The sequence below is a fragment of the Hyperoodon ampullatus genome (assembly GCF_949752795.1).
Source record: "Hyperoodon ampullatus genome assembly, chromosome: 8".
In the NCBI taxonomy this organism is placed as follows: domain Eukaryota; kingdom Metazoa; phylum Chordata; class Mammalia; order Artiodactyla; family Ziphiidae; genus Hyperoodon; species Hyperoodon ampullatus.
The window spans coordinates 25,643,085-25,669,922 of NC_136921.1; the positions used below are offsets into that span (position 1 = coordinate 25,643,085).

General features: G+C 34.2%; 1 protein-coding gene across 2 annotated transcripts in view; it reads left to right on the plus strand.

The window, feature by feature from the left end:
* Positions 1–26,838, plus strand: part of ERBB4 (erb-b2 receptor tyrosine kinase 4) — a gene marked incomplete at both ends in the record, with an annotated part of 1,160,630 nt that overhangs the window by 434,518 nt on the left and 699,274 nt on the right. For both annotated transcript variants that reach the window (XM_079710036.1, XM_079710037.1), the window contains one exon: positions 5,046–5,197. In XM_079710036.1, coding sequence (XP_079566162.1) covers positions 5,046–5,197 — 152 coding nt within the window. The remainder of the gene's footprint in view (positions 1–5,045; positions 5,198–26,838) is intronic.

Here is a 26,838-nt window from a genome sequence, read left to right on the forward strand (position 1 = left end):
ATGGTTTAAGCATTGTCTTGTATACATTGCCTGATTGTAAAATCGATTGACAAATGGAAGTTGTGAGGCATTCAGTGAAGCCTTCATGAAGAGAAATACAAATGATTTTTATGCATCTATCAAAACTAGTTCTTTTAAAATCAAGTCCGTCTTTCAAGATGAAAGTTATGAGGAGTATTATACTCGTTATAGATAGCTTGACTCAAACATAAATATAAAGGAAAGTCTCACTGAGACAAAAATATTCCCTAACTGGAACCATGTATAGTAAAAACTCCAAAAATCAGAATGTTTGGAAAATAGAGTATTCTGATTATTTAGAATTTGTTTACTGTATAATTTTTTGTTGTTACTGAAAGATATTTTTAAATATATTTATTCCAATTTTCTGTTTTCATATGGTATATAAAAATACAGCTGATCATTTATTGAACATGGGTACTTTTCTGAATTGAGGGTTATTTTCTGAATACAAGTTGTAATTGTTTTTATGGCAATTAATATTCTTAAATAACTCATTTGGTTCTTACTATCCTTCAAGGGCAGTATTGTTACCCCATTTGAAAGATGAAGTAGCTAAGGGTTAGAGAGGGAGTCATCTGTCCCTGGGTACACAGTTAACCAAAAGATGGAGACCAGATTAGAATCTGGGTCAGTTCTAATTGTCTTAACAACTCAGCTAAGTTCCTGTGTGTGCAGAACCAGTGGGAAATGCAGATAATTGCTCAAAGATTCTGCGATGTGGAACCTCCTGGACAGGGGTCCTCTTACCCCTCTCTGGGATCTCAGGGGTCCCTATTCTTTGCCAGTTTCTGCAAACACTCAGTGTCTTCCAGAGGCGTGGCTAATCAGTTAACTCAGTCACACCCATTCACTTTATGGGGCACCTACTATACACCAGACTTTAGAGAGAAAGGCATGGTCTCTGCCCTCTAGGAGCTGCAGGCCACCTCACCATGTGACTGGAAACCACACCCCGTCCTTGGCTACCAGCAAGTGAGCACAGATGGGCCACTTACCGAGAGAGCACTACTGAGTCCCATCAGTTGAGAAATTGCAGAATTCAGCAAGAAGTCCTCTGTGAAATGGGCAGTCACCTATTGGTAAAAGTTAAATTATTCACTTTGTTCAAATTTCCTTTAAGCTTTCCACAGAAAAATTGAATTACCCAAAAAATGTGAAACTAAATGCATGCAATAAAAGGTATTTATAAATGTAAAACAAAAAAAACCAAAACTTTCTTGCAAAGCACTATGCTATACAGCTCAGCAGATACAAAATAATGATTAATATATTGCATCTGTCTTCAAAGAGTTTATAGCCTTTGTAGGTCTCTTATATAACAGATTATTGTAATAATAATTAATAACAATTTAATATTATATATTCTTTTCATATATGCAGAATGAGAAGCAAGAAAAATGCATAGGCATTACAGTTATATTGATAGATTTTCTCCCAAAATTTGTTTAAGCTTTTATAGAAAAGGGCAGAATACACTAAATATTTTAGAAATCTTTTCATTTAGATGTTTACATATTGATTTTTATATATTGATATTAAAGTGTGAGTTTTATCTCCGACTGAAAGAAACTTGTACAACATAAATGATACATAAATTGCAATGTGGCATTGTATACATTTTAGAAATGGTGAGCAAGTTTCTTAATCAATGCTTAATTACCCCCATCGGTAGTTGCATTAAAATATAAGCTTGTCCTCCTTGGAATTTAAAATAATTGAAATCTATATTTCATAAACCCATATAATTGTACCTTTTCTCAGCAGACATTTTACAATTTATAAAGCTGCTGTGAGCAATAAAAATAAAGATTGTGGCTCAGGAGTGTTTTTTAGAGTCTGTACAGTTTATTGAAAAAGAAAGTGGGACTTTGATCTTGATGGAGAAGGATCATATACCAGAATCAATTGCTTCTTGTTCTCCTGCTTATGTTGAATATTACTGTACTTATCAATAGAAGTTTATTTTTTTCATAATGATTGTTAGTTTTAGTAATAAGGGAAACTTCCACAGAACCAGTAAAATTTTCAGATGATCAAGAATGATTTGGTAGTTTTATTATGATTGGAATAAATTCAGTTAAACAGCAAGACAGAATAGTTAAAATTACTTAAGGTCAGAAGCATATAACTTAATTTGAATTTAATCCTTCCTACATATAATATTTTAGCAGCCAGGACCAAAATTCACTATTATCTTGATGTTAATGATAATAAACATGATTAATAAACATGTAAACAGGTTTGTTTGAAAATCCTGGTTCCTTTAGCTCATTTCTCAGCCAGTCTCTAGAGTGTGTGCCTCATTCCTGTGCTCCAAGATTGTGGTTCAAGTTTTAACCATCACATCTCCATTCCAGGCAGCAGACTGGAGGAAGATGTGGGGAAGAAAGGAGTCAAAGTTAGGCTCCAACCATGTTTTAAATAAAGTTCTGGGAAAGTGTCATACAACATATTAGAACTTAGTCCCCTGCAAAGTTTACCTCCAAGAGGAGCAGAGAAATGTAATCTTTATTTGGGGTGGCCACAAGCCCAGCTAAAATTGTGCAGTCTGTTACTGTGAAGGAAGAAGAGAGTGGATATTGAGGGTTCTAGAAGTCTTTTTATCCATCCTTATCACTACAAAAAGTACATTCTCAAGGGCAACAAATGAGTTCCAGCATGGTGTATGAGGACTCTGACATTCAGAAGGGAGAATGGGGAGAGTAACTTCAAGGTGATAAACTAATCGAACTCTGGAGTATGGAAGTGATTTTTAATGTTTCTTTAAATGTGAGATTTCAGGTAGAAATAGTCTGAAGATTGTATATCCTAGGGCATCTTTAACAAAGTACCCCAGTCTAGGTGGCTTAAAACAATAATAATTTATTCTTTCAGAGTTCTAGAGGCTAAAAGTCTAGTATAAAGGTGTCAGTAAGGTCAGGCTCCCTCTGAGACTCATGGTAGAATCTTTCCTTGCCTCTTCCTAGCTTCTGGTGTTGGCCATCAATTGCTGGCATCCCTTGGTTTGCAGCTGCATCACTCCCATCTTTGCCTCTGTGGTCACATGGCTTTCCCCCTGTGTCTCTTGATGTTCACAGGGTATTTTGCTCTTAGAAGGACATTGAATATATTGGGTTAGAGCCTATTCTAATGTACTCATCCTACCTTCATTTCATAAACCATATTTCCAAACAAGGTCACATTCACAGGTACCAGGGGTTAGGACTTCAATATATCTCTTAGAAGGACACAATTCCACTTATAAAAGAGTATTTCTAGAAAATATACTGTTTGATGAGGTTTAGAAATCCAGACAAGAAGAATTTGTGTTTTATTTTTGTTTTTATAATGAACTTCCACTATGGTTAGAGGTCTATGTTATTCTTCAGACTTTTAGATCCAGATTTTTGTTATTTTTGATGTGTCAATAGGCAAAAGCAGGCTTTATGGTGGCCCTAATTATTTAGAATATACCAATCTAGATTTTTTTTCCTTTCTGTATTGAAACTTATCCCCTTGAGCACCACATCAAGCCTCATGTCTTCTTTGTCATTCTTGTGGAGATGACACACAAATGTATATTTGACATTACATTACTAAGCTATTTTTCTAGTGTCTTCAGTGTTTACTCCATATATCTTGTCTTAAGTTTGGTGTATACCATGTAACGTACTCAAAGATGTTTCATTCACAATTCATTTTTTTTTAATTTTACACACTTATTACAAGATTCATAATAGAGTTTTTTCAGTTTATTGAAGATTAGAATTGGTACATTAAATGGTAGAGTTGGAGCATTAAATTGTTCAGGTAGCTATGCAAACCATGAGAAGTAATAACTGAAACTGACTTCTGGAAGAAAGGAAATATACATACACACACAACCTAAAAAACACAGATGTGTGTATACTCATGAGCTTATATATAAACATTCAAAATCCACCCCCCAAAGTTGGCAGATTGAGAACATTTGTTAACAGTCTATTTTACCTCAGAACACTAATGAATACACAACGACACAGTTGATATTGATAAAAGTTTATAAATTCAGTACATATTCTCTTTGTAGTGTATGTTTATAAATGTTTCAATCTAAGTTGTTTAATATTTTTATTTTAAAAGGTAGCATTTTTGAGGGATTAAAGCATAAGTTTTAATTCTGTAGAAAATTTACTGACTAAGATCAGATTACTTTGCAATACAAAAATATTTTTAAAATAAAATTGTTACTTTTATCATCTTTCGATTTTGATTTACTTTCATATGTAGAAAAGAGAGTAAATTATAAATTTGAAAGAAAATCCTATTTGAGTGAAATTAAATGTACTTACATGTTTTATATGCCCACAGCAAATGTGAATATTTTAAGTTTATCTCCTTGCTGTATGTTTCTGTGGAACCCATGCTTTCCTACTCTCTGTGGTTAGTACATACATTTTATGAATGTAAATGTATGATGTCACTTATATGTGGAATCTAAAGAAGCTGAACTCATAGAAACAAAGAGAAGAATGGTGGTTACCAGGGACTTGGGGATGAGGAAATGAGGAGATTTTTGTCAAAAAGTACTAACTTCCACTTATAAGATGAACAAGTTTGGGTGTAACATGGTGATTATAGTTAACAATACTGTATTATATACTTGAAAGTTGCTGGGAGAGTAAATCTTAAATGTTCTCACCACACACACACACACACACACACACACACAACAACAACAACAATGGTAATCAGGTGACATGATGGTGATGTTCGCTAATGCTATGGTGGTAATCATTTTACAATATATAAGTGTATCAAAACCACATGCGTACTCCTTAAACTTACATAATGTTATATGTCAATTATAATTCAGTAAAGCTGGAAAAAATAAAAGTGAAGATATTTATGAGTGTTTGGGTTATGGGTCTTAATAACATTCAAAATATTTTAATTCAGGGAATTGGAGTAGATTGTTATGGAAGAGAGTTGAGGGAAATATTGTCATGGTTCATGTCATATAAAGTTTACATAACTTCCCATGTTTCTTCTTGTCTTGGCAGTGTGTGCAGGAACAGAGAATAAGTTGAGCTCTCTCTCTGACCTGGAACAGCAGTACCGAGCCTTGCGCAAATACTATGAGAACTGTGAGGTAGTCATGGGCAACCTGGAGATAACCAGCATCGAGCACAACCGGGACCTCTCTTTTCTGCGGGTAAAGTTGTCTCTTTCTCTTCTTTCTTTGTAAATGCACAGTGGTGTCACAATGCATAAAGACAGACCAGCTTCTTTTACCTGATGGTTATATTCGTCTGCCCTGCCTGGCAGTGTTCATGACTGTAGACATGTAGAAGAGAAGAGATGCCGAGGCACACCCAGGAAAAGAAAAAGAGTACCAATGGCATCATGATTGACACCCTAGTTTAGAACAGTTACTGTTGCCCTAAGATTGATAGAAGATTCTGTCAGGGTGTAGGACATGACTTCTAGCAAGTGTGTCTTTTTCTGAATGGCGGACAAGAGGAAAACTTTAGGCTGTGGTCTAGGAGCATCAGAGGACCAATCAGATAAGAATTGGTAACTTTAGCTAGTAATCTCCTTTTCTGCCCCATTCTGTCACTTTGGAAATTTTAAACTATTTCATATTACCATAATGAGAGTAATACTGTTAACTTTAGAAGAAAAATGACATCTGTTTTTGAAAACCAACAAATTATTTATAGTCATAGGAAATCACAAGTACTTATATAAGTCGATATATGCATGCATATAAACGCACACGTGCATATATGAAGGTACCCAGAGACGAGTCCTTTTACAGACTTGTTTTTGGGTCTCTCATTTATCCTTATTCTGTTAAACCTGTTATTGGCTTAATGCTTACAGTTTCTTAAGTTTTGCTTCATCCGGAACAGGTATAGGAAAATCCGAACTTCAAAGAGACTTTGATGAAGTGAGATGAGGATGCAGTGTTTTGTATAACTAATAATTTATCCTTCATAAAAGAATTAATAAGATTATTTTAAATAATAGCATCCCTAGAATATATTCAATCTTATTTTCAATATTATTTACACACTTCTCAGGAGCACTGTCTTATATAAATAAAGATGTAAATAATGTTTTGTATACTGATACAGTAAACTATTTTGTAGATAGTAAATTAGACAACTATGATAATTTTAATCATTCCATACTTAGATAAGAAGTAAAAAACAGTCATTTTGAAATACTTTGAATGTAATAAAAATGTCTAGAAGTGATAACAACCTCAGAAAATGTACCACCTCAAAATTTAAATAACACTATGAGACATGATATCTGCTTTTAAAATGACTATCATACTAGTATTGATATAGTGAATTTCCATATCAAGGTGTTTCCATATAGTATTGTTTGGTTGATAGAACTCTAATTCTATAAGTTATGTAGCTTGTATTAGCTATGGTGTTTAATTATGACATCTTTGTTTATCAAGAGTAGATAGTAAAAATGTATCTGAAGCCTTGAGTGAGAAGACCTAAAAAGAACTTAGCACTTTTTTTTTTTCTATTTTGGACTACCGTTTCAAGAAATGAACACATACAAGCTATCCTAGAACAACCTCTTCATAGCAGTGCATCTGAGTATTAGTTATTAAAATTTGCTTGCAAGTTTCTAACCTGTCTTCATTATTTTCAGATAGAATTTATTCTTCAAAATCAAAATAAAAACTTGATGGTATATGAGCTGATTTGTAGATTTAGTTAGAAATGCCAAGAAACTCAATGATGTTGTAGAAAAGGAAAAGTAAGAGCTGAATTCTAAAACAGGGGATATAGGTTAAATGGTCTGTTAGAACAGAATAATATGAGAAAATTTAAAAAGGCAATCTAAGATGTTAGTTTTTCTTCTTATTCTTTCCTTGCTTTGTTTGCTCTAGATTTCACTGGCTTAACAAAAAAATAGCATGCGTACTATGACAGTCTTTAAAATAAATAACATAAAATTGTCTTGATTATTACATATTTTATTATTTTATCATTCTTAATTCCTTATGAGGTAACCGAATGATCAAAAAATTGACTTTAGTCAATTTTAATCTTAGAAATATGAAAGTAGCATATAAATCTTTGGGCATCATGGTCTATACTCTTGGGTATTCTACATTTTTAGGAACTATTCTGAAGTAAAAAAAAAAATAAGTTAATAGAATGAACAGATTTGGGAAAGCATAAAATAAGGAGGACCAAGATTTATACTTGGAGCAAGACATGTTATTTCTTTAAAAAAGTAATTATTGGCTCCTAAGAAGCATTTCTAAAAATTCATATAAACTTTGTACTAACTCATGCACATATCTCAATTTTAATGTTTGTTTAATGATAACTATAATAGGTTTTCTTTTTGTTTTTGACTTACTAATAACAGCTTATACTTTGTTCCTTTGGAAAATAATCATTTCTAATAGTGACATATATTCATTTACTCAGCAAATGGTCTTAGCCCAAGGATACAATAGCAAGTAATCTATTGTTCTTGGTTTCAACAATCTTGCAGTCTTGTAGAGGGTTACAGATGTGTAATAAGTAATTACTGTATGTATGAGTGTGTGTGCATATATACATATATATGCACATACAAAATTTTTTAGTTGCCAAGACTGAAATAAGAAGCCAGAATCAGAATGAAGGCATGGTCTTGTGTTAATGGTAAGCGTGGGTGCTGGTCAAAGAAAGGAATGGGTAATTCTGAAGGATTCAGGAAAGATTTCACCAGAAACATGTTTAGATTGAGTCATGAGAAAATGAATAGAGGCTCACAAAGTGAGTGGGTGGGACGGGATTCCAATGGGAGTAATATAAGTTAAGGCTTAGAAAGAAGGCCCTAAGTCAGAGTTAATAAATGTGTACCTAGTGTTATTGCTTTAGATACTGGACACATGCATTCAAATGAATCAAACAGGGTTCTTCCTCTCATGGAACTTATAGTATAGTGTGGATAAAGATAAATTGGGGGATGGAATAAAATATTAAATTGGAGAGATAGAGACCCTTATACTATAGATAAATATTTAGGAAACATCAGCACCCAATGACAAATTAGCATTTGGGGATAAGATGAAATAGTCAAGGGAGATTGACAAGTGTTAGTCCAAGAAGTGGTCCTAGGACAGAACTCTCTGGATTCCCATTCTCTGTTTTTTGGTGAGTCCCTGAAAGTTAGGACTATTAGCTGAAATCTTCATTCTACTGCACTGGATGAGCCATTATTTCTAGCTATACCTTAGAATATGCTAAAAGCTCTCCATTTAATATAAAATATAATTCCTTCTGATAACTACATTATGGTTCATTTGTGTTTTTAGTAGCTTCCTTCCAAAGTACATAATCTGTTCGATATTGACACATTGCAATAAATAGAACCTGTATAAAGGAAATCTAGTTATGTTATATTATTCTATCATTTATGATAAATTTTGAATTGTATGAGTGAATAGTAAATTTTCATTAACTTATCCTACGGATTACATAGCCCTCACATATATTTATAGAACTGTAATTCATTGAGCCACTTTTTATAGAGATGTGCAATTTCCCTTCCTCTAAGAATGACCCATATCTATAAGGTGTTTAGAAAGACATCATAGATAGGGATTTTAAATTTCATTTTGGAATTTATTTCTGTCTTTAAGAAATTAAGAAAGTATTTTTGTTTTAAAAATATTTTCCATCCTTATTTTCGGCTCTACTAGCAAGGTCATAGTGTTTTTTTGTTTTTCGTTTTGTAAGAAACCACTCTAGTTTCTGTGATTCACAAGAGCAGTTTAACCATATACTCTGTTTACCTCTTTTACCATCTGAATAGTCAGTGTCTAGAATGGTGCCTAAAATATAATAGGTTTTCATTAATTCTTTGTTTAATGGACAAATGTGTTATTCTTAATATTTAATAATAATTATAAATCGCTATTTTGTATGTGGTATGTTCCCTAGATAAATATGTGGGACCCTCCTCATGTTATTTCAGTGTGACAGCTCCACAGGTCAGATGTGTGGGCATAAGACACAGGCTGGGTCAATCAGAATCCATTCCCATGAGGATTTGGAATTTTGACTAAGACCATTCAGTTTCTATATTAGTTAGCTTCTTGACCACTTGGGTACCAGAACACAGCTGTTTTTTCCTCATTGTTTGAGTGTCAGAGAGAGCTGTGAAAACAGCAGAATGGAGCCAACACACTGGAACTGACATAGAGACCAGAGAAAGAGATCATTCACCCCAAATTAATAATGAGGAAGCCATTCATTTCCAGGTTCCAGTCTGCTTCTGAAGATTGGTTGCATTACAATAATTGGGTCAATAGGATAACTCTTGGAACTTGATAGTAGCCTTGAAGTGATTTCCTTTTTTTTCCCTTAAACTAGATAGGTTTGTTTTCTTTCACTGATACTAAAATATCTTATCTAGTATATCTCCCAAGATCTCAAGAACAGAGCAGAAGTGGGCCTTTGAAATTGGATTGAAGACGTGCTTATATATAATAAAAAACCCCCAACAACCCTGTAATGTTTTGTAGATACTTTCTTAATCTTTGTTAGATATATTTTATTAAAATACTTTGAAATGTCTTCTTTCAAGATGGTTTTACTATATCAAACTTGATGTTTATCTCTGTATACACCTTTTAACCCAGCTTTGTTGTAACCTCAAGTTTTTATATTTCTTTTTGGGGAAAAAAATCTAGTTAATAGTACTTCAATTTAGACCCCTGAGACACTGTATAGTTGGCTAGAAAAAGGCCCTAAAACTTACTTACTATGTACTTTGTCACCGTAACAAGGTTAAAACTTATAATAGAAAACAGCAAGGCATAAAAATCACAGATTTTGTGCTACTGTCTTACACTTTGTGAACTCTCTAAAACAAGATGAAATATAACAAGTAATGGGAATGAACCATTAGACCTTTTACCCTCATTAAAATTCTTGAGGGTTTCTCTCCTTTGTCATCTCATTGGTCTTCCTTGCTACTGCTGGCATTCAGTAACTCAGAGCTTCTAACAAGATGCCTGACCTGCTAGCTTTTGTACTTTAAATATTTTCTCTGTTTTATATATTCACTTTAAGCAAACAATTTTTAAGTGCCAAATAAGTGTAAAGCAGTGTGATGTATAATGTAGAGTATATATAAGGAATGTTAATACTTATCTTCAACCATTGTTATAACAGGTAATCACTTTTAATCTGTGGCTTGAATTTAGTTGTTTGCAAATTGTTTTGGAAAAAGTGTATGTTAAGAAGAGATGAAGAGATACATTTATTTAGCAGTTGATTCATTGACCTGGAATACTACAGTGCCAGTAATTCATTGGACTTCTGCATGCTGCAGCCTAGAAACCTTAAATCTTAATGATTAAACATGTCTTTTATTACTGAAAAATAAATACAATAAATTGATACATTAAGATATCTTTTCAAAGAGCAGCATTAGTATTCTGTTATTGGTAGCAAAAGGCAATGACTTTGAAAGAGTCAGAAAGTATAGTTTTTTAAAGCAAAAAGCTTTTAAAAGTATCTACTCTCAGGTAATGAATAACACATGTTGCAATGGGACTGCAACAAATTTTGAAAAACAAAGTCTTTTATTGTATATTTGACAGAGCTATAGGGAGTTTTTTGAGTATATAAGAAACAGTGCCATCTAACACTGTCTATTTTTGAAAAATAAAACTTGTGTTATTTCTTTATAGAAATCATATAAATAGTTCATTTTTTCTTTACTAAAGAAAAGTCCTATTCTTAAATTTAAATATTATCTTTGTCTTTTAGTTAATAATATTTTATAATGCTATGGAACTATCATCCTCTTTTATTTTATATATATATATATTATTTTTTTCCATGTATGAGGATGTTGCTTTTTCAACCACTCTCCATAGGACATGAAATTTGCATCATTTTCCCCATGCTGGTAATGGACCTATTATACATTACTTCATTTTCATACTTACGCATAGTTACTCCTCTAAGGACAAATATTTGCAGAAAGGCAGATAAGTTTGCAAATAAGAGACTGCAAGATGCAGACTGGCTCACTGGAACCTAAGACCTTGGCTTCATCAGCATGGTTTTGTTACAGTAAATCAAGGATGATGCTTGGCAATAATGACTTCCAGGTTGCAACAAGCAACCATGTTTTTGCCTATTTCATAGCTGTTTCCAGTAAGAATGAACAACTAGTCATGCTCAATATAAAATCCTGAAATATTTACATTTCAGCCCACTTCTAGCTTCAGGGCCTACCTTTTATTCTCCTCTGGCAGTTCAAAGCAGATGACTAAAATTAAATCCACCAGTGTATGGTGTTTGTATTTGTTTTGTGTTGTTTCAATATCCTACTCACTCACATTGAACTCCGCCTGCGCTAAACTTTCTGCTGTGTAGAATGATTTAGCAAAACCCTGCACTGAAAAATTCATTCTTAAAATAGATAATTTACAAAATACTTTATTTCTTTGGGTTAGAAAATGCTTTCTTAAATAGTTTGCTTAAATAGTAGCTATCGGGAATTCCCTGGTGGTCCAGTGGTTAGGACTCCATGCTTTCACTGCCGAGGGCACAGATTGTATCAGGGAACTTAAATCTGGCAAGCCGCTTGGCGTGGCTATAAAAAAAAAGAAAAAATAATAGCTATCACTGCCTATCCATGTTTGTTTTTAGATCATTAAGTACCAGATATAATGACTTCTTTGAGATTGTGTTGGAAATATTGATTGGAATCAGGATGAGAAAAGTAGTGATATTCTAGAATCATTAAAAATTGGAGAGGAAAACACCATTTAAATTAAATATCTATGGCATAGTAAAGGTGGGTCCACATGTATTATATTCACATTTACCTAAAATATGAGGGCAACATTTTCTAAATCAGCATATGTATTTCAATTGTACACATATTTTAATTGGATTATATAGAAAGGGAGAACAAGCCTGAATTTAAGTTTTCCTGAAGAGCTTTATAAGATAAATAAGTGATATATTTGTAACTCCATTAAATGGTGGACAAATAAGTAAGATTCCTATATCAAGTATTTGTATTCTATAACTATTTTCTCATTTAACAAAATATTGGGTTTTTTTTTTTTCTGTATCCTTACTTGGGACAGAGGGCAAGAGAAAACTATGAAGCACAACATTCAGAATACTTAGAACTAACTAGCATGAGGCTCAAAGAAATTGCACCTTCAAGAAATACATGTCAGCTAAACAAGCAGTGAAATAAGATACGGTGTTATAACTTTTTAATTTCTCTTTCTGTTTGAATTTTGTGTAAAACTACATTTGTGGTAAAATACAACATATTTGCTGTCTTTAGTTGATGAAATCTTAGCTGGGTGAGATAGAGAATACTAAAAATGAAGTTGAGAGAATAGTATTTTAAGATGTTTGTTGGGCCAAAGCAGACATTCTGGGTTAAATGAAATTTTCAAATCTTTGATAGTTTCTGAAAGCTATTTCTAGGACTGTTAAACATACTACATATGCAATTTTATGCGTATATATTTACAGCTGGATCTTAAATTGAAACTTGATTTTGTACTAAATCTAATCATAGAACTTGTATTGCAATTGAAAAAGCTGTGCAATTTACACTTGACCTGGAAAAATATATCTTTTTTTTCTCAGAGGTTAAATACTATTTAATCTGAAAATATACACTGATTCAAAATCCTGATGCTTTTCAGCAGTTCTACATGAAAAATCAAAAGATGAAACGTGTCTATACTCTCTCTTTGGCAGTTATATAAGCATATTTTTAAAACTTTTTTTCTTAATCATTTAAGTGAAATATTAAATAATATATATATTTGACAGTTTTCTCTATATCTTAAAAATATTAAAAACAAACAAATTCCATAGTATCTATTAAAAATGTACATTTAGTAGAAACTGAATATTTGAAGGAGTATGGGGAAAATAGAAATAAGAAATAGAACAGTATAATTTATAATTCTATTACATATACAAATATATGCATATATATTATATATATAAATTAGTGACATACATATACATACATATATATATATAGATGAGCCATTATTTTCTAGGATTGAGTCAAATTAGTGCACTAGCCCTATATAATGTTTCTAAGAGAATATTATTAAAAATGAAACTGTTTAATAAAAGATTTTTTTTAAGTCCATACATTGTAATCTATTTTCCAGGAAGAAAAAATGCCCTTGTTGCAAATATACTTAAATTAAAAATGAATTTATTAAGATGCTGAGCAGATGCAGAGATTTTTAAAATATTTTTTGGGGTTGTGGTATTTAAATTTGGCTTAAATGGTGAGTATAATGAATTTACAGGCTTGTTTCAACCTTAATTAGAGAAAAATGCAAATAACAAACCCATCTAACTCTATGATTCTTAGATAGTCTTTGCTCTGTGGAATTGAGTGTATAAAGGTTATTTCTTCACCTTTTTTATTTATAAGTAGCAAAGACCTTGGTTCAAAGAGAGAGAACAAATGATATTTATGTGAGTTTTAAAAACTAACTAGGAGCGTTTTGGCAGTGGGCTACCTTTTAATTCTAATTTCCAAACACTGGAATATAATCAAATAAAACCTTTTTTTTTTAAATTTATAATTATGTTCATTTTCATTAGCTTTATTTTTCTCCGATTCTTTTTTTTTTTTTTTTTTGCGGTACGCGGGCCTCTCACTGTTGCAGCCTGTCCCGTTGTGGAGCACAGGCTTCGGACACGCAGGCCCAGCAGCCATGGCTCACAGGCCCAGCCACTCCACGTCATGTGGGATCTTCCTGGACTGGGCCACAAACTCGTGTCCCCTGTATTGGCAGGCGGACTCTCAACCACTCCGCCACCAGAGAAGCCCTATTCTCCTTTTGTAAGTGATGAAATGTAGTGACATTTTCAGGACCACACAGCTAAGCCAGAATTTTGACCCAGTTCTTTCACCTCAGAGTTCAGACACTTGCACCTTGCCTTGATACTGCCCACTATTTACCAAAGCTGTTACTTAGAGAGAACAGGTTTTTAGAAAACTTGAAACAAGGGAAATAGATTTTTATAGAAAAAAAGTTTTGTTGTAAATTTCAGAACTAGATTGATTGCGGCAGAAGATGGGCCTTGGGAGAGCCACTGTGGCTGGGGGCCCTGAACAGACCCAGGCTTACTCGGTGCAGGTAGCTGATGGAATGAGGAAAGCCCTACACAAATGTTTTGAGACACATTTATCTACTTCACTATTTAGATTTTATAATAAAAAAATAAGTATTCACTTAGTCAGCACATCTTTATTGACTGCCAATTCTTACTAAGTTGTTGTACTGTGTTTAACAAAGAAGTATAGAACTGTAAGTTAACAGTTCCTAGCCTAAACCTTATAAATGCTGAAAAAGTAGTACAGGTAGTATATGTCACAGACATTCCCAGAATGGACTCTAGTCCCCATAAGATCAAGGACTACATTTTGTCCTTCTTTATGTTCCCAGCACCTAGCACCCTGCCTAGCACACACACAAAAATGCATAAGATAAATAATGGATGATTGAATATTATGTATTTAGATGTGTTTGGGGAAGGTGTCGCGAAAAGACTCATAGAATTGGTTTCCTGTTCCACATATAAGGAGCTTGGAAGTCACCACTCTGTCCTAACAACAAATAAAAACGCTGAAGAGACTGAAAAATCAACAACTCTTCAGGGGCACCCAGTCATAGGGGAGCCTCCATAGTACTGTGGGATTTACATCCAGAAGTTCAATGAATTTCCACAGTAAATGTGGGAGAAAAAATCCCCTTAGGCTTCTGGCAGAGAGAGGGGAAAAGGAACTATTTTGAAATACATGTCATTCTTCTTAAAAGGCCTGCCCTCAGGGGAAATTAGTTAACTAGAGCCTAACCTGCTAGGTATTATCAGAGCCTTATTGACCCGGGGAAGGGAAATACCCAACTCCACCCCACTCTAGCCATCCTGTCCCACCAAAAAGGGGAGATAAAAAACAGAAAAACACTTGTGGAGTTCACAGTTCAGAGGCATAGGCTCACTAAAAGACAGATCTAATCATAGGACTATAGAACACTTCCTGTCTCCTCACCACATTACTAAAGGCCTACTTACACCATCTCCTTTTATATATCTAACACACCATGTCTGACTATCAAGAAAAAATTCCAAGACATACCAAAAGGCAAAAAACACATTTTGAAGATGCAGAACAAGCATCAGAACCAGACATGGCAAATATTATAAGACCAGGAGTTTAAAACAACTGTGATTAATACGCTATGTGCTCTAGTACATAAAGTAGACAGAATGCAACAAGAGATGGTCACAGTAAGCAGAGAGATGGAAATATTAAGAAAGAACCAGGGACTTCCCTGGTGGTCCAGTGGATAAGACTCTGCGTTCCCAATGCAAGGGGCCTGGGTTTGATCCCTGGTCAGGGAACTAGATCCCAAGTGCATGCTGCAGCTAAGAGTTCACATACCACAACTAAGAGTCTGCATGTCGCAACTGAGTACACATGCAGCAACTAAAGATCCCGCGGGTCGCAACTAAAACCTGGACAGCCAAAATAAATAAATAAATAAAATAAAATAAATCAATATTAAAAAAATGAAAGAAGCAAAAAGAGATGCTAGAGATCAACAAACATCAAACAAACAAACAAAAAAACAATGTGACTGAACTGAAGATTGCCTTTGATGGGCTTATTAGTAGACTGGACATGGCTGAGGAAACAATCTCTGAGTTAGAGGATACATCAGCAGAATCCTCAAAGACTGAAAAGCAAGGAGAGCAAAGACTGAAAAAACAGAACAAACTATCCAAGGACTGTGAGACAGCTATATGATTCCAACTGCATGACATTTTGGAAAAGGCAAAACTGTGGAGATAATAAATAAATCAGTGGTTGCTAGTGCAACCAGGAGAGGTAGGGAGAGATGAAAAGGCAGATCACAGGGGATTTTGAGGACAGTGGAAACACTCTGTATGATACTATAATGATGAGTATTGTACTTTATATACTTTTATATACTTTTATAATTATGTCATTATATCTTTGTCCAAACACATGGAATATGAAACACCAACAGTCACCCTAAGGTAAATTATGGACTTTGGAAGATTATGTGGGATGATGTAGGTTCATCCTTGGTTTAAAAAAAAGAAAAAAAAAAACATTCTGTGAGTAATATTGATAGTGGAGGAAGTTATGCATGTGTGGAGGCAAGGGACATATAAGAAATCTCTGTCTCCTGCTCATTTTTGTTGTAAACCTAAACTTCAGACAGAAAATAGTACATAGAGTCTTTTAAAAAATTCGTAGAGGAAATAAAACTTGTTAGTTGTGAAAAAATAATAAGAGTTATAAAGAGTTATAAAAGAACAGAGAAAATGGAGAAGGAATTCTAGATGTACTTTCACTTGGAAAGTTTCCTCCATTTTTTTATTCAGTATACAAATGTGGAGGTTAAAAAAGACAAAAAGAAGAATTATTTTGTGCATATGGGAAAGAGTTGAGATGCAACAGAAATGTGGAGGTGGTAGGACATAAAGGTAGGAAAGGAAGACCAGGACCAAATTGTGGTGAGCCTTTAAGACAAGACAAGTTGGGGCTTCTCTGGTGGCGCAGTGGTCGAGAGTCTGCCTGCCTATGCAGGGGACACGGGTTCGTGTCCCGGGCCGGGAAGATCCCACATGCTGTGGAGCGGCTGGACCCCTGAGCCATGGCCGCTGAGCCTGCGCATCTGGAGCCTGTGCTCCGCAACGAGAGAGACCACAACAGTGATAGGCCCGTGAAGGCAAGACCAGTTATTAACGTGAAAATATTATTTGGGGAACTCAATCTTGTGGCAGTATGAAGTTATTTCGATATCTGAAGTTTTGATTATTAGGTTGATGAGAGCCTGGAACCAGTTGGTTGCTGTGACAGTTGAAAGCATGGGATACAGTCAATAATCATTGTAAAAATAGATTTAATAGGACTTAATGACTAACTGAATATAGAGGTTGTGGGTGAGAAGTATACAAAAAGACTCTGAGATCTCAAATTTAGGTACTTAGGCAAATGTATTGTCCTGGATGTAACAGGGACAAAGGAAGGAGAGCCAGTTGTTGCCAAAGATATCTGGTGGCAGCTTTCTTGAATTTCTATCAGTTTTTCAGGAAGACTTTCTCAAGGAAAATGTGCTTTGCATCCCAACTAAGGTACACTGTCAGGACTCAGTCAAAAGTTGGCTAGGAGAATAGCCAGAGAATGGAAGTGTTAGTAAAGCATTTATCAAGAAAACTTTCATTTGCAAAGGCTAGGTGACTGCTGCATTTATCTCAAACTCTGCAATTAGGTTCAGCAAATAAGAAGTTAAGCTCACCAAATGATTAGTTGTACTTACGTCTTTGGGGACAATAACCCAGTTGTTAAGCGCTTGGCTTAACCTTGTGTTTGTTGAATGTAATTATAACACATTTAGAATCAAGATGGGAAGCTGCATTTTTATTTCAGGAACTAATTTGAAAGCATTCCTGGTGACAAAATTCACAGATAACTCTGCTCTGGAAAAGTCCCATTTTGATTTTTCTTCTTATCAGTTAAAGGACAATCAGATGTCAATGGAGTGTGACTTAGTTGGGCATTTTGTCCTCAGTTCTTACTATGTTTCAGTGAGACAGTTGCAACAGCATCTGCTTTATTATTCCCCATGAAGCAGGATGTAGGGAAGGTGTGATCACTCATGGGGTCAGCAATCAAATGTCCTTCCTAAGGAAGGAGAGGGAACAAGTTAACTAACGTGTGATGCAAATAGAGAGGAATATGGTAAAAGGAAAGAAGTTGTGTTCTTTACAAAGGGATAGACTATATTAAAAAGCTTAGAAGAAAAGAGGAGTAAGCAATAAATAAAAGTCTGGAGACAGGGTGGATTTTGGTGAGCTGAGAGGAAGCCAGAAGTACAGGAATATACTAGTAAGTAAAGCATGTGTTAACTGGACTCCACTGTGCTTTACAAATTGCTTAGATTTTTAATATTTTGAGTGGGAGAGCTTCACCTTAAAAAACATTGACTCCTCTATTCAAGATTTATAAGGCACCTTTTGCCTTGGTATCTTCGTGTTTATGCACAATGTGTCTTTTTAATTGAATGATTCTCACTGCCCCTGTGAAGTAGCAGGACACTTACGTTTTACTGATGAGAGCACTGAGGCACAGAAAGGTTAACTGACTTGCTCAGTTCATGCATCAGTAGCTGACAGACCTTAAACTCAGAACATTCTGAAGAGAATCACTTAAGAACTCATAACAAAGTTTACCTTTATAGATAATTAAGCCCCATTAATGTCTTCTACATTTTCATTATAGAACTCATACTATATCTGTGGCTAACTGGAAAGGAAACTTTGAAACGAATTGTCACAATATGTTCTCCAACAAAAATAGATCTAGTCTTTATGATATTTAATTGTTTAACCATGTCATGTGTATTAGTGCCCTCCCTCACTATACATGAAAGAAAAAATAATAAAAAAGTACGTATCCTGCTAGCATAAATACTGCTAATAGGATAGTCTAATTCACTGGTCAGTAAGCTGCTCAGCACAGATTCGACAACTTTTTTTAAACTGCATTTGGACTATTATGTTCAGATAAAGGCCCTAAGTTTAAGGATATAATTGACTGGCTTAGACTGTGTCTATAATAGGCATTTGGGACAGTATGTTTCCAGAAAGCCATGCCTCAAAAGTAACAGTTGAAAGAAGTGGGTGTGTTGACCCTGGTGAGGAAAGGATGAAAGGAAAACATGGTAATTGTTTTCAGAAATTTGAAGGGCTCTCATAGAAAAGGGAGTGGCTTAGTTTTGAGTTGTTCCCGAAGATAGAATTAGGCAGAAGTTAAAAGGAGACAGATTTTAGATTAAAATAAAAATTTTGCTAACAATTAGAGCATTCTAACAATATAATGGGGTGCCTTGTTAGATGGGGAAAATAGACAGAACTCTTAATTGAACACCTTGTATTTTCCAGGCACTGGGCCATTGGTACCATCCAGCAGCAAAAAAAGAGAAGATGAATTTAAAGAGCCTGGCACATTGTAGGCACCCACTGAATGTTATTTAATTCTCTTATCTTCCCTGAGTGTTTCTTACTTTATATTCATGATAATACAATGACATTGCCATTATTATCAACATTTTGCAGAGAAGGACAGAGTCTGTCAAAGTCAAACACAGCAAAAAAGGGGATGTAGCCAAGAAATGAATCCAGATCTCTGTCTCCAAATCTCACATCCATTCAACTGTAAAACGCTGTCTCCATCATAAAATTCTGCCTTTTCCACGGAGGATACTCAGTCAAGATTGATCAGGAAAGGAGAGACACGGTTTTGTGCATTGGGTAGGAAGTTGGTAGAAAACATGTAGGCCTTTTTTTTTTTTTTTTTTGAATCTTCCATTTTCTTGGAGAGTGATGCTACTTCCCCAGAAGATACTCTGTGCTGTTCAATTATACTTTAACTTCTCAAAAGGCAGATAGTAACATTTCTAACCTTCCAGTGATAGAGTTAGTGCAAGGTGTTTGTGCATAGCTGATGCGATTCTAGAATCATAGCTTTATCTAAAATCATCTTCTGATTTTCCTTTATAATTTATTTATTTTTACTTAGGTTCCAGCCATCAGGGGTTTGAAGAGTGTTATAGTATGGTGTAGAAAATACTAGCATGGTCCCTGAACACACTAAGCTTTCTTTAAAATTTCATTCCTTTGGTTTTAAATGCTTTTCACTTCTCGGAGTCTTTATTAAAATGCTAAGATGCTTGGGTGGTTTGTCTTGGAAGGGTTAAAACTTATTAGCCACCATCTCAGCTATCGATTTCATCTTGACTAGAGTTAGTTCACATTTCATGGATCATTCTTAACTAGCAGTTTTCCTGGTTGAATTATGTCTCAAAAAGCATCTAGATCTACCCGCTGAGCTGCTTTTGGGTACCCTCCATGTAAGTCTCATGTCACTCTTGCTCTTGCTGTGCCTTTATTCTTTCCTGCTTAAAACTTATATATTCATGATTCACTTTTGCCACAGTGCTTATTTCAAACAGTTAATGGACAAACAGAAAACCTAGGTTCTAAACTCTCTAATGGTGTAATCCAGTGCAAATTATTTAACTCTCTGAGTTTCGTATTTCTCTTTTGTAAAATGAAAATATTAGATTAAGACAGTATTTTACAACTATAGTCAATATTAAAATGTCTTCATAATTTTTGTCCTACCCACCTGAAACTGTACTCTTACTTTCTTTTAATTTTTTATTGAATCATTTTTCTACATAAATAAATATATTTTAAAATTAAGTTAAATATTACTACTAAAAATGAAACTCCAATATCTTCAACAAAAATGTAAAATAATAAAACATTAATGCAAAGAAAAAACATGACTAACAAAGGCTCAGAGCCTGAGGATTTTTTTTTTCTCTCCTTTAGGGAAAGACAATAGCCAAGAGTTAGAGATTTGTTAAAGATACAGAGACACCACACTGGGACTTTCTCTTTGACGTAATCAGAAGGAAGAATTTTCACACAATGTGATTCAGTGTTATTTAATGGACTCTGTGTACCTGAAATTATCTTGTTTACCACCTTTTGGGAAACATTGGACTCAAATGCACATGGTCTCTAAGCTTAGAGAGAGCATGATCTGGCAAACTAATTTATAACGAGGAGCCAACAAGGGAGTGAATTTTCTCATATTAGATTTTACCCATGGACTTTAAGTTTACGGGATTCTACTGGAGGTGATAATTTGGGGCCAGTGGCATTACCAGAAGTCATCTAAATTGTATTTCTTAGGGAATTTCTAATGGAGTACTCTAGTTCCAAGGTATTTTGAGAAATATTATCTTTTTGGAACACAAAGGATTTTGGTGTCTGATAAATTCTACTCATTTGATCTTGAACAAATTCCTTAACCTTTTTATCCTCAGTTTCTTGCAATAAGAATGACAAAATCCACAGGGGGGACAAATGCAGTGCCAAAATGTAGAGAATCTACCATACTGCCTGGCATATAACAGAATTTCAAAAATATAATTCTTTACCCAACTTTGAAGTCAAATTTTTCTAGCAAAGTGCAGTTCCCCTTGATTTCTGCTTTTTAAATATCTTATCATATAGAATGTCAAACTGCTTTAGTGTGACATTAGATATGCCTTATACTGTTGTTGTTAAGTTTATGGGCTCCAGAGTCAATAGCATGGTTTGAGCCCTCATTTATGGGCCCATTGAACTTGGGCAAAATATTTAACTTCATCTGAAAAATGAAATTTAATAGCACCTATCTTTTGGGTTGTAATGAGTTTTAAATTAGTTAATACAAGCAAAGAGTTAAGAACATTAGCAGTCATATATTGAGCACTCCAAAATGTTTAATGATTAAGATCTCTAATGATGTTTTATAAAGTAAAATAATTTTTAGAGAAAAAATATTTCCAAGAAATATTTCATTGACTTATTATCTTTCTAGTGGACAAACAAAAATTGCTTTAAAATTAAAATATAAGAACATTAAAAAGCACAAAGAAAAGAAAAGAAAAGGAAAGAATCCCTAAACAAGCTCTTTACTGAGTTAGCACTGCATACCAATCTTTGGTATGCAGGCATGGAATATAAAAATGTTAATATTCATATGTTTTCAATTGGTATTTTCACTAAGATTAAAAAAACATTGATTCTGACTTCCAGTGGTTACGACTGTGCTTCCACTGCAGGGGGCACAGGTTGGATTCCTGGTTATGGAACTAAGTTCCCGTATGCTGTGCTGCATGGCCAAAAGAATAAGTAAGTAAGTAAGTAAGTAAGTAAGTAAGTAAGTAAGTAAATAAATAAATAAACAAACAAACAAAATGAGAATGTTTAAACAAACAAACCAAAAAAACCTCAGCTTTCCTTTAAAAAAATTTTGATTCACCATTCTCTTAAACTCTATGTATATATTCTTAAATAAAACAAGGCAATCATTTAATTAGACCCTTTAATCTTTTGAATTATAACAAATAGAATACTGATATGATCACTATTTTGCTTAAATTTGGTTACATTGTTAACCAAAAACTGTTGTTCTCCAAATGAAGTTAATATTTAGCATTCCTCATACATTTCTATTCTCTTTATATAGTCTATTTTATATATATATATATATACATATATATATATATATATATATGTATATATATAATTCTAATAAGAAATCACATATATTATTTGGTAAATTCTCATTTACCATGTTATTTTGTAAAGAATTCTAGAGTATGGATTGTTGATAGATAATTTTCAGCATACTAACCTTGACATATTTAATTTTTCTCTGATATTTTTAAAGCAAAATAGCCAAGAAATATAGTTAATGCTCAGGTTTCTTTGTAATTCAAGTCTCCAACTTTCCTGTTCAATAAGCACATTTTTTATATTTTTGTCATTAGAGAAAAGATAAAAGGACAGATAGATGGAAGAAAGAATTGAGAGAAAAAATACGAGGTGAAATGGAAAAGAAAAAAAGGGAAGGAAAAGGGGAAGGAAAAATGGAAAAAACATGGGAAGGGAAGTGAAGATAGGCAGGCCGGTCAATAGAGGCCCCCCACATGATTTTCCATGGTGCCTTTGAAAGAGCGGAGATAACGGCAATCATGATCCAGCAGGCTATGTCATGCTGCTCTTTACCCAGAGTGACTCTACTTTTACCTGTCTTATGTATTAGAGTTTTCTAAATAAGGTTTTATTTGAAAAGGGGGTCTCTGCAGTTAAAGTTTGAAAACTTCTAAGGTCTTTGTCAGCAGCTCGAGTTGTGCTCTTTGTTGGCTCGACATCGGGGAAATAGTGGGGAAACTCTTCTCCAGCAATCCACTACAGCATCCACCAGTGTCAAGGGAGATAGATATGCACAGGTCTCAGTTGTGCACCTCGGTAGACAAATAGAACCTGAAGACACTGTCAGCTCTACTGGTCTTCAGCAATAAGTGTTAGAGAATGTGCAAATTCTCTCTGTTTCTTTGAAAACTCCAGAAGCCAGAAAGCAAATTGCCCACATATGAAGTTATCTTGGATCTTTTCTTCCTGGAGAAGAGCCTGATGAGGAGAGAAAAGATGAAAAGACTGGATGTCAGCATCTTTATTTTCCTTGAGCAAAGCAGGATTACATAATTCTGGAGGTTGATGGTCAGACAAGCTCTGGGAATCAGTCTGTCCCTTTGATTAAGACTAGTAGCTTGATGTTTTTTATACTACTAAAATATGAAACTATAAGTATGTCTTACTTTATATGTGTTTCCCAGCCTTAAGAATATCATAGGATAATGAGGAAGAACATATATATTTACTCCTTGTTTAAAACATGTTTAATAAAGTAAAATTTCAACCCTCATGGCAGAGGACATGTTTCATCCAGTATACGATTCTGTCACCTTTAGGGATGAAAATGTAAATCAAAGTTTACATCAAACAAAACCAAAATCAACCAAAGTCAAAAATATTCTTGGGCTCCCCTGGTGGTGCAGTGGTTGAGAGTCTGCCTACAGATGTAGGGGACGCGGGTTCATGCCCTGGTCTGGGAAGATTCGGCATGCCGCGGAGCGGCTAGGCCTGTGAGCCATGGCTGCTGAGCCTGCGTGTCTGGAGCCTGTGCTCCGCAGTGGGAGAGGCCACAACAGTGAGAGGCCCGTGTACCGCATAAAAAAAAACTAAAAATCTTTATTCTTTACTGTTTTCTCAGGTTATTAAAATAATGGAAAATTTTCATTTTTAATCTTATCTCAAACATAGATCATTATGAATCTACAGTGCTAAGCAGTTATTCTCTATACATGCTTCTATATGCATGTGTGTATATATATATATATATATATATATATATATATATATATATATATATATATATATATATATTTTTTTTTTTTGCAGTACGTGGGCCTCTCACTGTTGTGGCCTCCCCCTTTGTGGAGCACAGGCTCCGGACACGCAGGCTCAGCGGCTATGGCTCACAGGCCCAGCCGCTCCATGGCATGTGGGATCCTCCCAGACCGGGGCACGACCCCATGTCCCCTGCATCGGCAGACGGACTCTCAACCACTGAGGCACGAGGGAAGCCCTGCATGTATTATATTTTTATAACAAACAGCTAATGGTGAAATCCAAGTGAATGGTGAAGTAGAATAATTTATTTTATTACTTGAACATGTATACAGCAGTACTGATAAATTGTATTGCTTATTTTCAAAGTTAGTAAAAACATACCACATGGACACATACCCAAATTAGGTTGATTTTGAACAATATATCCTGCTATGTTCCAGACACTGTGTTAGGTGGTAGGATTACCAAGATGAACAGAAGTTCTTTGAACTTGAGACCTCACAGTGCAAGGAGGGAAACAGAAACCAATTAAGTTGTTATAATGTGATATGATACTAACTGTATAGAGGTGTTAATGAAGTGCCTCGGAAGCATGAAATAGGGCTAGGAAAGATCCACAAATCTGACTGTGGATAATAAGTGATAGTATAGTCCTCCATATATTGCATTTCTAGATCAAAGGAAATCACTCTTTAACTGTTTTTGATTAGCTAATTCCTTACCAATTCTTAAGAACCACCCAATGCTGGAAAATGAACCATGACTTGCCTTTAAGCATAATTATCCAGCTCTTTTTTGTGTTGTACAGAGAGAGCAACATGTACTCTTTAAAAATATAAAATTTATTCACAAATGGCACTGAATTTATAATAGTCCATAAGTCTTTACCTTTTGCAAAGTTTCCCCTTTAAATCATGTAATTATTATTTTCAAATAGAAATGTCTTTTTAACTTAAGAAGTAGAAGAGATGCATTGAAAAAAAAAAGAACATCAAGTTGTGAAACATAGGAAAAGTAGTCTTCCCTCCCTCTATGTAACAACCACTTTATTCCTTATGCAACTCAGAAATACCTTTCAACTTTGGTGTATATCCACTCAGAATTATTTTTATCTTTTTATTACAAAAGAGAGAAGCCTGTTGGTCACAATCCAGATACGCCAGAATTTTAAAATATGCACAGAATTTTGAAGACTTATTAAAAAATAATATAAAATATATCATTAATAATTTTATATCAGTTGCATATTTAAGAGATAATTTTGATATATTGTATTAAAATCATATATATTATTAAAATTAATTTTACCTGTTTCTTTTTACTTATTTAAATGTAGTTAGGAGAAAATTTTAAATTTCATATGCAGCTTGGAGTTTTGACTCACATTACATTCATTGGACAATGCTGGTCTAGAAGGAGAAGAAATTCTTCTCAATATGAGTGCCCTTTCAGCTTACCTGAAAGTGAAGAATAGAGTAATGAACTTCTGAGGCAAAAGTAACAGAGTGTGTAAAGCTTGAAGGCAGGAAGAAAGATAGGCAATTTCAAATAACTGAAAGGAATTGAGTATTTAGTGTGGCTAAAGTTTCTGGAAGAGAAGCGGACTGACAAGTTCTATGTATCATATATTGAAATAAATAGGTGGATGGATGGGTGAATAAATGGATGGATGGGTGGGTGGGTGAATGGGCTGGCAGATGGATGAATGGATAGAGAGACAGAGACAGGGGGACAGACATAACATTGCTGTGTGAAATATAGAAGTAGAGAGAAGCAAAAGTTGAAGCAGAAATAATGGTTAATTTGTTGCAGAAGTCTAAGCAGGAGATAATAATGGCTTGGATAATGGAAGATATTATCACTTTGAAAGGAGTGAAATGATTTGAAACATGGTTGGAAGATAGAATTAATAGTATTTGCTGTAGAGTGTAGATGTTGAGGATGAAGACAAAGATCGAAGAGCAACCTTGTAGAAGAGGTTCCATTGACACTGAGTTGGAATTGATGGCAGCGATAGTTCAGTTTAGGAATTGTTATATTTGGGATACCAGTAGAGCTTTCAAAGTGAGATATTATATCAAATTGGTTTTTGTATTATTACTTATGATGTTTAAATCATGTTTGTATAATGCCTAATAGTATGCCCTCTGCACATGCTTAGTAAGTGTTTATTAATTGTCTAGAGAAGCACATGATATTTTAGAATGAACATATATAACATGAGAAAAAAGAGGACAAATTCTCCCTTTGAAAAATAATCCTTTTTGTTATTGACCAAATGATTCCTGAAGATGAAAATGACCAAAAAAATTAAAATTAACACCAATGTTGTTTTTAAGCTATCAACACCTAATAGTCAAAGAGATAAAATGGCTAAAAGTTAGTTTAATTTATTGAAATCCAAAATGATTTAATTTTAGAAGCAAATTGATTGGATATTTAATCAGCACAAATAAGAAACTGAAAAATCAATAGAAAAATGAATTATAAAAAAGTAAAGCAGAGATAGATAAAATAAAAAATTAAGAAAATGACCAGTGGTAAAGAGCAAATATACATTTTTAGAGGAAGACAGAATTCATAACATTAATTGATCTAACCAGATCTTTTTCTGTTTTCAAAATCTGCTCTGTTTTCTCTAAGAAGGCAAGAAATAAGGGAAAGTTCAGAGTGCACAGTTCTATATATGTAATTAATTTGAGAAGGAAATTATCATAACCTGGAAAAACTACAGTGGAAATAATACCGTGAGAAGACAGAGAAACTTGTGACTGAGAAAAGGTAAATCTAGCCCCCAAGTAAAAGGATGGAGATGGAAACCATGGAAGTTGTGGTGGAGTAAAGCATGCAAGGTCACTGGATAAGCTTCTGGGAGGAGAGGAAGCACTTTACAATCTTTTTATGATTGTTGCAAACGTATTTATGAAAAACTATCTAAGAATGATTT